Genomic DNA, 12647 nt, shown 5'->3' on the forward strand with positions numbered 1-12647 from the left:
ATGGGCCATTGGCCTGATCCAACAGGGCTTCTCTTATGTTCTTATGTGACACAGAGTGTTAGACTGGATGGGCCACTGGCCTGATCCAACAGGGCTTCTCTTATGTTCTTATGTGACACAGAGTGTTGGACTGGATGGGCCATTGGCCTGATCCAACAGGGCTTCTCTTATGTTCTTATGTGACACAGAGTGTTGGACTGGATGGGCCACTGGCCTGATCCAACATGGCTTCTCTTATGTTCTTATGTGACTCAGAGTGTTGGACTGGATGGGCCATTGGCCTGATCCAACAGGGCTTCTCTTATGTTCTTATGTGACTCAGAGTGTTGGACTGGATGGGCCACTGGCCTGATCCAACATGGCTTCTCTTATGTTCTTATGTGACTCAGAGTGTTGGACTGGATGGGCCACTGGCCTGATCCAACAGGGCTTCTCTTATGTTCTTATGTGACACAGAGTGTTGGACTGGATGGGCCACTGGCCTCATGCAACAGGGCTTCTCTTACGTTCTTCTGTGACACAGTGTTGGACTGGATGGGCCATTGGCCTGATCCAACAGGGCTTCTCTTATGTTCTTATGTGACACAGAGTGTTAGACTGGATGGGCCACTGGCCTCATCCAACAGGGCTTCTCTTATGTTCTTATGTGACACAGAGTGTTGGACTGGATGGGCCATTGGCCTGATCCAACAGGGCTTCTCTTATGTTCTTATGTGACACAGAGTGTTGGACTGGATGGGCCACTGGCCTGATCCAACATGGCTTCTCTTATGTTCTTATGTGACTCAGAGTGTTGGACTGGATGGGCCATTGGCCTGATCCAACAGGGCTTCTCTTATGTTCTTATGTGACACAGAGTGTTGGACTGGATGGGCCACTGGCCTCATGCAACAGGGCTTCTCTTACGTTCTTCTGTGACACAGTGTTGGACTGGATGGGCCATTGGCCTGATCCAACAGGGCTTCTCTTATGTTCTTATGTGACACAGAGTGTTAGACTGGATGGGCCACTGGCCTGATCCAACAGGGCTTCTCTTATGTTCTTATGTGACACAGAGTGTTGGACTGGATGGGCCATTGGCTTGATCCAACAGGGCTTCTCTTATGTTCTTCTGTAACACAGAGTGTTGGACTGGATGGGCCATTGACCTGATCCAACATGGCTTCTCTTATGTTCTTATGTTTTCATGGCAAGAGATGTTTGAAGGTGGTTGGCCATTGTCTGACTCTGTGCAGTGACCCTGAGGTTCCTTGATGGTCTCCTATCCAGGGCTGGCACTAGACTATCTGGCATTGCTAACTTCTGCCTCCCCCCCGCCATTGATAATGTCACTGAGTCATATGGGGGTGCCCAGTTTGGTGCTCCCAGAAGGCCAGTGCTCTAGGCAATCACGAAAAAGAAGAAGTCGAGGAGGAGAAGGAGATTGAATTTATACCCTGTCCTTCACTTGAAGTCTAAGAGCAGCTTACAATATCCTTTCCTTTCCCCTCCCCACTACAGACACCCTGTGAGGTAGGTGGGGCTGAGAGAGCTCTCCCAGAACTTCTCTCCAGCATAACAAACTTGAGAGAACTTGTGGCTGACCCAAGGCCATTCCAGCAGCTGCAAGTGGAGGAGTGGGGAATCCAACCCGCTTCTCCCAGATAAGAGAGCTCTGGCTGACCCAAGGCCATTCCAGCAGCTGCAAGTGGAGGAGTGGGGAATCCCACCCGGTTCTCCCAGATAAGAGAGCCATGGCTGACCCAAGGCCATTCCAGCAGCTGCAAGTGGAGGAGTGGGGAATCCAACCCGCTTCTCCCAGATAAGAGAGCTCTGGCTGACCTAAGGCCATTCTAGCAGGTGCAAGTGGAGGAGTGGGGAATCCAACCTGGTTCACCCAGATAAGAGAGCTATGGTTGACTCAAGGCCATTCCAGCAGCTGCAAGTGAAGGAGTGGGGAATTAAACCCGGTTCTCGCAGATAAGAGTCTGCGCACTTCACCACTACACCAAACTGGCTCGCTGAAGATCTTCTGAGGGCAATTTTTACAGGCATTTAGCTACCACAGCCTGTTCTGGGAGTGCAGGGATCCGGATGTCTCCTTCCTTGTGCCCAGCCCCCGGGCTCCTTTCATCAGCTCAACTTTTAGCCCCACCCCTACAAAAACCCCAGAGCATAAGAGCACGAGGTCTTCAACCCCTTACCTGTCGATGATGACGGGGTCAGAAGGCGTCTCGTTACGATTGCCACAGCTTTTCTTGTCACAGCAACGGCTGCAGAGGGGAAGAGAGACAGAGTAAAAAATACAAATAAATCTGGGCCCCAGAGCATGGCCCTTTCCGGGGGTCGTTTTGTAGAAAAATAGGTGGCAGAGATTATTAGCATAACTCATTAGCATATGCTGCCCTCCCCCAGCCAAAAGCAACCTGATGCAAGAAAGGAGAGCCCCGGGCGAGCGAGGCCTGCTTGGGCTGGCTAGAGGTCCAGCCAGCCCAAGCAGGCCTCATTTGCTTGGTGCACTCCTTAGATGCCCCTCCTCGTAGTCAAAAGGCCAGCAAGCCACCCGCCACCCAAAGTCGCATAAGAAGTGGAGAAAGGGAGGTTTGAAATTAAATCAGAAGAGCTTCCGGCTCAACATGAGAGCGTGAGAGCGGTTCCTCAGTGGAACAGGCTTCCTCGGGAGGTGGTGGGCTCTCCTTCCTTGGAGGTTTTGAAACAGAGGCTAGATGGCCATCTGACAGCAATGAGGATCCTGTGAATTTAGGGGGAAGTGTTTGTGGGTTTCCTGCATTGTGCAGGGGGTTGGACTAGATGACCCTGGAGGTCCCTTTCAACTCTAGGATTCTATTAGGAAGAACTTCCTGACCGTTAGAGCGGTTCCTCAGTAGAACAGGCTTCCTCGGGAGGTGGTGGGCTCTCCTTCCTTGGAGGTTTTTAAACAGAGGCTAGAGGGCCATCTGACAGCAATGAAGATCCTGTGAATTTAGGGGGAGGTGTTTGTGAGTTTCCTGCATTGTGCAGGGGGTTGGACTAGATGACCCTGAGGATCCTTTTCAACTCTATGATTCTAAAGGACATCAAAATGTCCATGAAAGTCCGAAAAACCACATTAAATCTGAAGTCCTCCCATCAGGAGTTCAAGGGAGCAGAAGGAATTGTTCACTCTCCTCAGTTGTGGCTTTGTTTGCCGTCGCTGTCTTGTCCATGACTTCTCATCTTCGTTTGGGGCCTCCTGGAGGTTGGCAACTGCATCAGAGGCCCACCCTATCCCCAACTGCCAGCGTTGTTGCTGCGGTTTGAGGCCTGAGCTGAACCCCAAAAGACATTCTCCTTGGGGCAAAGTGTCATCAGCACACTTCCGCCTGAACCGAGAACACGGGCCTTGTTTAGCTGCAGGGTTGCCAGGTGGGCCCTGGAGAGAGCCGATTTCCAGACCATAGACATCTGTTTCCCAGGAGGGCGGACCCTGTGGCATTGTGTCCCTCTGAGGTCCCACCTCTCCCCAAACCCTGCCCTCCCCAGACCTCACCCCCAAACCTCCAGGTCAATCCTCACCTGGAGTTGGGAACCCTAGATAAGATGCAATGCAGCAGGGTTGGAATTCTAGGAAGAGCTCCTTTGCATATTAGGCCACACACCCCTGATGTAGCCAATCCTCCGAGAAATGACAAGGCTCTTTTTTGTAAGCTCTTGGAGGATTGGCTGCATCAGAGGGGTGTGGCCTAACGTGTAAAGGAGCTCCTGCTGGAATTCTATCCCTTCATGGCAGTAACCCTGGCCTACCCCCCAGGCCAATGCCATGCTGGGAATTATTAGGAAGGGAATTGAAAACAAATCAGCCAGTATCATAATGCCCCTGTATAAATCGATGGTGCGGTCTCATTTGGAGTACTGTGTGCAGTTCTGGTCGCCGCACCTCAAAAAGGATATTATAGCATTGGAGAAAGTCCAGAAAAGGGCAACTAGAATGATTAAAGGGCTGGAGCACTTTCCCTATGAAGAAAGGTTGAAACGCTTGGGACTCTTTAGCTTGGAGAAACGTCGACTGAGGGGTGACATGATAGAGGTTTACAAGATGATGCATGGGATGGAGAAAGTAGAAAAAGAGGTACTTTTCTCCCTTTCTCACAATACAAGAACTCGTGGTCATTCGATGAAATTGCTGAGCAGACAGGTTAAAACAGATAAAAGGAAGTCCTTCTTCACCCAAAGGGTGATTAACATGTGGAATTCACTGCCACATGAGGTGGTGGCGGCTACAAGCATGGCCACCTTCATGAGGGGTTTAGATAAAAATATGGAGCAGAGGTCCATCAGTGGCTATTAGCCACAGTGTGTGTGTGTGTGTATATATATAAATTTTTTTTGGCCACTGTGTGACACAGAGTGTTGGACTGGAGGGGCCATTCGCCTGATCCAATATGGCTTCTCTTATGTCCTTCTGTGACACAGAGTGTTGGACTGGATGGGCCATTGGCCTGATCCAACATGGCTTCTCTTATGTTCTTATGATGGTGTAAGGAGAATGTCTGCAACATGCTTTATAAATGCAGAGTGTTATTATCTTTTAAAAAGACATTTTTCATTTTTATTGGTAGAGACACTTCCAATTCCAGCGACTGCAACACTAACATTTGGGCTATTGATACGTAGACTCAAGCGAGGAAAAATTCAGAAAATATATAGCCCAACCAATTCAATATAGTCAATAACGAACGTACGATATAGATAGACACGTGGAGAAAATACCGACGAAGAGCAATAACAACAATGTATGACTGGGGAAGGCGACGGCAAAACACCCCGTAAAAAGTCTGCCAAGAAAACGCCATAATGTGCTGTCACCCATGGGTCTGTAACGACTCAGTGCTTGCACCGGGGACTACCTATACCTTTATACAGGCCTCGGATTCAGCAGAAGCTCACAGGATCACAGCTCCTGAACCTTTCTGAGGGTTCCCTCTCCTCCTCCTCCCCACCTACCTTGTCCACTGAATAGGAGGTGCAGCTGCATAACAAACCCTGGCTGAGCTCCACCACCTATTTTTCTACAAAGCAACCCCTGCCTTCATACCCGACTGCAAAAGTGATGTTACAGAATCGCTGAGCTACAATACCGCTATTCAAGCAAAGAGTCAAATAAGAAGTACGGTTTTCGCTAGCGAAAAGCATTATTATCTTTAAAGACAGCAATATATATTTGTTTTCTTTCTTTTTTTTAAGTTACACGAGAGCATTTGAAGATTTAGGGGTATAGTATCCCTTGATAAGCGGCCCCGTGGCGGAGTAAAGCAGCAGTACTGCAGTACTGGGATCTGAACTCTCTGCTCACGACCTGAGTTCTATCCCAGCGAAAGCTGGTTCAGGTAGCCGGCCCAAGGTTGACTCAGCCTTCCATCCTTCCGAGGTCGGTCAAATGAGTCCCCAGCTTGCTGGGGGGGAAGTGTAAAAGACTGGGGAAGGCAAGGGCAAACCACCCCGTCAAAAGTCTGCCGTGAAAACGTCGTGAAAGCAACATCACCCCAGAGTCGGAAACGACTGGTGCTTGCACAGGGGACCTTTCCTTTCCATCCCTAGATAAGACACAAGCAGCCTGACCTAAAACCTTTTTACTCAGAAGTAAGACCCACTGATTTCACTGAGATTTATTTCCTGGACACATTACGGGCAGCTTGAAGAATGTGGCAAAGTCCCCCCTCCCTCATTCCTCCTTCAATGAAGAAGAAGAAGAAGATGATATTGGATTTATATCCCGCCCTCCACTCCGAAGAGTCTCAGAGCGGCTCACAATCTCCTTTCCCTTCCTCCCCCTTACAACAGACACCCTGTGAGGTAGATGAAGATACTGGATTTATATCCCGCCCTCCACTCCGAAGAGTCTCAGAGCGGTTCACAATCTCCTTTACCTTCCTCCCCCACAGCAGACACCCTGTGAGGTAGATGAAGATATTGGATTTATATCCCGCCCTCCACTCCGAAGAGTCTCAGAGCGGCTCACAATCTCCTTTACCTTCCTCCCCCACAGCAGACACCCTGTGAGGTAGATGAAGATATTGGATTTATATCCCGCCCTCCACTCCGAAGAGTCTCAGAGCGGCTCACAATCTCATTTACCTTCCTCCCCCACAGCAGACACCCTGTGAGGTAGATGAAGATATTGGATTTATATCCCACCCTCCACTCCGAAGAGTCTCAGAGCGGCTCACAATCTCCTTTCCCTTCCTCCCCCACAACAGACACCCTGTAAGGTGGGTGGGGCTGGAGAGGGCTCTCACAGCAGCTGCCCTTTCAAGGACAACCTCTGCCAGAGCTATGGCTGACCCAAGGCCATGCTAGCAGGTGCGAGTGGCGGAGTGGGGAATCAAACCCGGTTCTCCCAGATAAGAGTCCACACACTTAACCACTACACCAAACTGGCTCTGAAGCAGGGGGAAGCCTTGAAGCTGTAGCCCAGAGGGATCAAAGTGGTGGACAAATATTTCCTTATTTATTACTTGTTTATAGACATCATTTCCACCTAACTTGCTCTAGGGCTGCCAATCCCCAGGTGGGGGCAGGAGATCCCCTGGTTTGGAGGCCCTCCCCTGGCTCCAGGGTCATCGTAAGCGAAGGGGGGGGGGGAGTGAAATGTCTGCTGGGCACTCCATTATTCCCTGTGGAGACCAATTCCCATAAGGAATAATGGATAATTGATCTGTGGGTGTTTGTGGGTATCTGGGGCTCTGGAGGGGCTATGCTTTAAAGTAGAGGCACCAATTCTGCCGCATTGCATCCAGTGACTCTTCTCAAAACACCCTCCACATTTCAAAAGGATCGGACCGGGGGGTCCAATTCTATGAGCCCCCAAAGAAGGTGCCCCTATCCTTCATTATTCCAAATGGAGGGAAGGCGTTTAAAAGGAGCACAGTCCCTTTAAATATGAGGACAAGAACTCCCTTTGGAGTTCAATTGTGCTTGTTACAGCCTTGTTCCTGGCTCCAACCCCAAAGTCCCCAGATATTTCTTGAGTTGGAACTCGGCAAACCTAACTTGCTCTCCCATGTGGACCTCCAAAACAACCTACATCGTACTCCTCTCCTCCACTATCACCAAAAACAACAACGTGAGGTACGTTAGGATGAGAGCGTGTGACCGGCCCAAGGCCCCCGAGCAAACTGCCACGGCATTGTGGGGATTTGAACCTGGGTCTCTCAGATCCTACTGGGACACCCTTCGTCGTCACCACTACCCCGCGCTGCCTTCTGGTAACAATCCTGGCTTCAGTCCCACAAGGCCAGCCAGGCTGGGGGTGGGAGAACGTGGTTCATCAAAGGACCACCCACTGCGTTCGAGGCAGAGGTAACATTTGAACCCAGGGCTTCCGGATCCACAGTGGGTTCTCGCTGCCGGAATGCTAAGCTGGTATTATTCTACGAGAGGAAAATCTCATCAACAGCAACTCTGCGCCAAAACTCCCGGCCAAGAAAAGCAACTGACATTTGTTTCCCTTTATGCCCCCCCCTCCAACCCCTTAGTCACTCTCCCTCGCGCCCCCCCCCTTTGAAAATAAAATGTTTTTCATTAATCCGGAGAAAGTTAGCCACACCTAAGCCCCACTGAAATCATTCATATATCTAAGTCATGACTCATGCAATCTTGTTTTCCCCTTAAGTTTTTTTCCAGCAGGCAGGAAATGTGTCCCCTCCGACAGGGTCCCTTCCTAGAGTTCCCAACTTCCAGGTGGAACCTGGAGGCCTCCCACTAATACAAATGCAGCCTCATTTGGAGTCCTGTGTACAATTCTGGTCACCGCGCCCCCCAAAAGATATTATAGCATTGGAAAAAGCCCACAAAAGGGCAACGGGAATGATTCAAGGGTTGGAACACTTTCCCTGTGAAGAAAGGTTAAAACGCTTGGGGCTCTATAGCTTGGAGAAACGTCGACTGCGGGGTGACAGGATAGAGGTTGACAAGATTGTGCATGGGACGGAGAAGGTAGAGAAAGAAGTCCTTTTCTCCCTTTCTCACAATATGAGAACTCGTGAGCGCTCAATGAAATTGCTGAGCAGGCAGGATAGAACGGATAAAAGGAAGTCCTTCCTCACCCAATGAGTGATTAACACGTGGAATTCACTGCCACAGGAGGTGGCAGCAGCTACAAGCATAGATAGCTTCAAGAGGGGATTGGATAAGCATATGGAGCAGAGGTCCATCACTGGCTATTAGCTGCAGCGTATTGTTGGATCTCTCTGTCTGGGGCAGTGATGCTCTGTATTCTTGGTGCTTGCGGGGGAGATACAGTGGGAGGGCTTCTAGTGTCCTTGCCCCACTGATGGCCCTCCTGATAGCACCTGGGGTTTTTGGCCACTGTGTGACACAGAGTGTTGGGCTGGATGGGCCACTGGCCTGATTCAACATGGCTTCTCTTATGTTCTTATGTCTAGGGCAGTGATGCTCTGTATTCTTGGTGCTTGGGGGGGGGGCAACAGTGGAAGGGCTACCGGAGTTCTGGCCCCACTGGTGGATCTCCTGATGGCCCCTGGGTTTTTTTGGCCACTGTGTGACACAGAATGTTGGACTGGATGGGCCATTGGCCTGATCCAACAGGAGCCGCATGACAGTCGCCTCCTTGGTGCCTGGAAGCGGGAGGGTGCATGACTACTGAAAATGTATGGGGAAGCTGAGTGACGGGAATGGTGCGCAACAGCTATCTGGACACGCCCATGTCACCCCATGAGCAGGATGGGGACGGCTTGCAGGCGTGTGTGTGGAGGCTTCAGGATGGCTCTTTTAGATCCGTCCCGATTTGGGATGCCTCCCATCTGCCCCCAAAATGTCTGTCTGTTATCACCCAATACTCTGCTCTGGTAAGACCTCACGTGGAGTACTGTGTTCAGTTTTGGGCATCACATTTTAAGAAGGATATAGACAACCTGGAACGGTGCAGAGGAGGGCAACAAAGATGGTGAGGGGTCTGGAGACCAAGTCCTGTGAAGAAAGGTTGAAGGAGCTGGAGATGTTTAGCCCGGAGAGGAGGCGGCTGAGAGGTGATGTGATCCCCATCTTTAAGTCCTTGAAGGACTGTCATATAGAAGATGGGGTGGAATTGTCTTCTGTGGCCCCAGAAGGTAGGACCAGAACCAACGGGTTGAAATTAAATCAAGAGTTTCCGGCTCAACATTAGGAAGAACTTCCTGGCCATTAGAGCAGTTCCTCAGTGGAACAGGCTTCCTCCTTGGGAGGTGGTGGGCTCTCCTTCCTTGGAGGTTTTTAAACAGAGGCTAGATGGGCATCTGACAGCAATGCGGATCGTGTGAATTCAGGGAGAGGTATTTGTGAGTGTCCTGCCTTGTGCAGGGGGTTGGACTGTATGACCCTGGAGGTTCCTTCCAACTCTAGGATTCTATTAGGAAGAACTTCCTGACCGTTAGAGCAGTTCCTCAGTGGAACAGGCTTCCTCCTTGGGAGGTGGTGTGCTCTCCTTCCTTGGAGGTTTTGAAACAGAGGCTGGATGGCCATCTGACAGCAATGAAGATCCTGTGAATTTAGGGGGAGGTGTTTGTGAGTTTCCTGCATTGTGCAGGGGGTTGGACTAGATGACCCCGGAGGTCCCTTTCAACTCTATGATTCTATGATCCTATGAATATGTGTGAAAGAGCCACATGTGGCTTCCGAGCCACAGTTTGGCCACCCCTGCCATAGAGCCTCATCCTTCCATTTTCTTCAGGCGAACTGATCTCTGCAAACTGGGGGCCAGTTGTAGTTCTGGGAGATCTCCAGCCCACACCTGGAGCTTGGCAACCCCAGTGTGGTTCACACATACTGCTGTGAATTTCCAGGTAAGGTAGTGAAGACAGGCAGGAAAATCCAACCGTGTACATGCTTATTTGAACAAAGCCATTCATAGACACTACAATCCTAAACAAACACCCTTGGGCTATGGATGACAACGGATTGTACGGGATTGTATTGTATATTCTTTTTTAAAGAGAAAAATGAAACAAGAAAATGAAACAAGCACCAGGTAGGGACACTGCCTTCAGCTGGCAGTCTCCGTCCTCCTTAAACCCAGCCTTGAGTGTTCTGATAATCAGGATAAGTTGAAGTTTAATGGAAGAGAAATTGAAGTTGAGTGGGAAGTTGAAGTTTAGTGGGAGAGCCAGTTTGGTGTAGCGGTTAAGTGCGCGGACTCTTATCATGGAGAACCGGGTTTGATTCCCCCACTTGCAGCTGCTGGAATGGCCTTGGGTCAGTCATAGTTCTCTTAACTGGGAGAACTGTATTTGATTCCCCACTCCTCCACTTGCAGCTGCTGGAATGGCCTTGGGTCAGCCATAGCTCTGGCAGAGGTTGGCCTTGACAGGGCAGCTGCTGGGAGAGCCCTCTCAGCCCCACCCACCTCACAGGGTGTCTGTTGTGGGGAAGGAAGGTTAAGGAGATTGTGAGCTGCTCTGAGACTCTGAGTGGAGGGCAGGATATCAATCCAATATCTTCTTCTTCATTTATTAGAGGCTTTTAATACCCTTAATTTGGCCAAATTCTATTGATTTGCTTCAGTTTGACACAAACAGGAAAGCCTTCCTTCCTTCCTTCCTTCCTTCCTTCCTTCCTTCCTTCCTTCCTTCCTTCCTTCCTTCCTTCCTTCCTGCCTCCCTCCCTTCCTTCCTTCCTTCCTTCCTCCCTTCCTGTCTTGCAGTTCTCTGACATTTATTCTACGTGGCTCTTAAATTAAGCAAGTTTGGCCAGCCCTGCTTTAGGGGGTCAACAAATGAGACACCAATGCTGAAGTCTTCCCCAAGTCAACAAATGAGACACCGATGCTGAAGTCTACTGCCTCTGAATGTGGAGATTCCCTTTATCATGGCTAATAGCCACACCATCAGTCAGCTTGGCTAATAGCCACTGAGGGACCTCTTCCCCACGCATCTTTGTGGACACTTTTTTAAATTCTATGCCTGTGGCAGAAAATGCCACATGAAGCCGCCTTGTACTGAATCAAAACCCTTGGCCCATCAACATTGTCTATCCCTGGGCCGAAAGAGATCAAACATCAGAATACCAGAGCACGGGCCTTCTCAATCGCGGCCCCTGCCCTATGGAACCAACTCCCTGAGGAGGTGCGGGCCCTGTGGAACCTTGATCAGTTCCACAGGGCCTGCAAGACTACCCTCTTTAAACTTGCATATTCGGACTACTAAAGAAAGAAGGCTGTTAATTAAGGATCCGCCAATGCGGTTTTAAAGACCTATACCGCTGTGTATAAACTGGCAGAACTAACGTCAAACGCCATCAGTACTGTCAGACCAAGTTATTTTAATTGTATTGACTGGTTTTTAATGTTGTTAAATTTAAAGTTTATATTGTTAAATTTAAAGATTTTTATCTATTATTGTATGTTTTATGAAATGTTGTTAGCCGCCCTGAGCCTGCCTAGGTGGGGAGGGCGGGATATAAATAAAATTTATTATTATTATTATTATTATTATTATTATTATTATTATTATTATTATTATTATTATTATTATTATTATTATTACTCAAGACTGGCAGCCACTCTCCAGGGTCCCAGGCTGAGGTCTTCCCCATCACCTCCTGCCTGGTCCTTTTAACTGGAGATGCTGGGGATTGAACTGGGGACCTTCAGCATTCCAAGCAGAGGCTCTAGCACTGAGCCACAGCCCTTCTCCATTAGTCTACAGGGTCTCAGGCTGAGGTCTTTCCCATCACCTCCTGCCTGGTCCTTTTAAGTGGAGATGCCGGGGATTGAACCTGGGACCTTCTGCACACCAAGTAGAGGCTCTAGCACTGAGCCACAGCCCTTCTCCATTAGCCTGCAGGGTCTCAGGCTGAGGTCTTTCCCATCACCTCCTGCCTGGTGCTTTTAAGTGGAGATGCCGGGGATTGAACCTGGGACCTTCTGCACACCAAGTAGAGGCTCTAGCACTGAGCCACAGCCCTTCTCCATTAGCCTGCAGGGTCTCAGGCTGAGGTCTTTCCCATCACCTCCTGCCTGGTCCTTTTAAGTGGAGATGCCGGGGATTGAACCTGGGACCTTCTGCACACCAAGTAGAGGCTCTAGCACTGAGCCACAGCCCTTCTCCATTAGCCTGCAGGGTCTCAGGCTGAGGTCTTTCCCATCACCTCCTGCCTGGTCCTTTTAAGTGGAGATGCCGGGGATTGAACCTGGGACCTTCTGCACACCAAGTAGAGGCTCTAGCACTGAGCCACAGCCCTTCTCCATTAGCCTGCAGGGTCTCAGGCTGAGGTCTTTCCCATCACCTCCTGCCTGGTCCTTTTAAGTGGAGATGCCGGGGATTGAACCTGGGACCTTCTGCACACCAAGTAGAGGCTCTAGCACTGAGCCACAGCCCTTCTCCATTAGCCTGCAGGGTCTCAGGCTGAGGTCTTTCCCATCACCTCCTGCCTGGTCCTTTTAAGTGGAGATGCCGGGGATTGAACCTGGGACCTTCTGCACACCAAGTAGAGGCTCTAGCACTGAGCCACAGCCCTTCTCCATTAGCCTGCAGGGTCTCAGGCTGAGGTCTTTCCCATCACCTCCTGCCTGGTCCTTTTAAGTGGAGATGCCGGGGATTGAACCTGGGACCTTCTGCACACCAAGTAGAGGCTCTAGCACTGAGCCACAGCCCTTCTCCATTAGCCTGCAGGGTCTCAGGCTGAGGTCTTTCCCA

At 50.0% G+C, this 12647-nt stretch overlaps 1 protein-coding gene across 1 annotated transcript in view; it reads right to left on the reverse strand.

Moving 5' to 3' along the window:
- The window catches only part of LOC132577637 (transcription factor COE3-like), a 134385-nt gene that overhangs the window by 43558 nt on the left and 78180 nt on the right, over window positions 1–12647 (reverse strand). Inside the window, 1 exon segment of the mRNA XM_060247427.1 lies at window positions 2184–2252. Coding sequence (XP_060103410.1) covers window positions 2184–2252 — 69 coding nt within the window.

Source organism: Heteronotia binoei, chromosome 9 (genome assembly GCF_032191835.1).
Source record: "Heteronotia binoei isolate CCM8104 ecotype False Entrance Well chromosome 9, APGP_CSIRO_Hbin_v1, whole genome shotgun sequence".
NCBI lineage: Eukaryota > Metazoa > Chordata > Lepidosauria > Squamata > Gekkonidae > Heteronotia > Heteronotia binoei.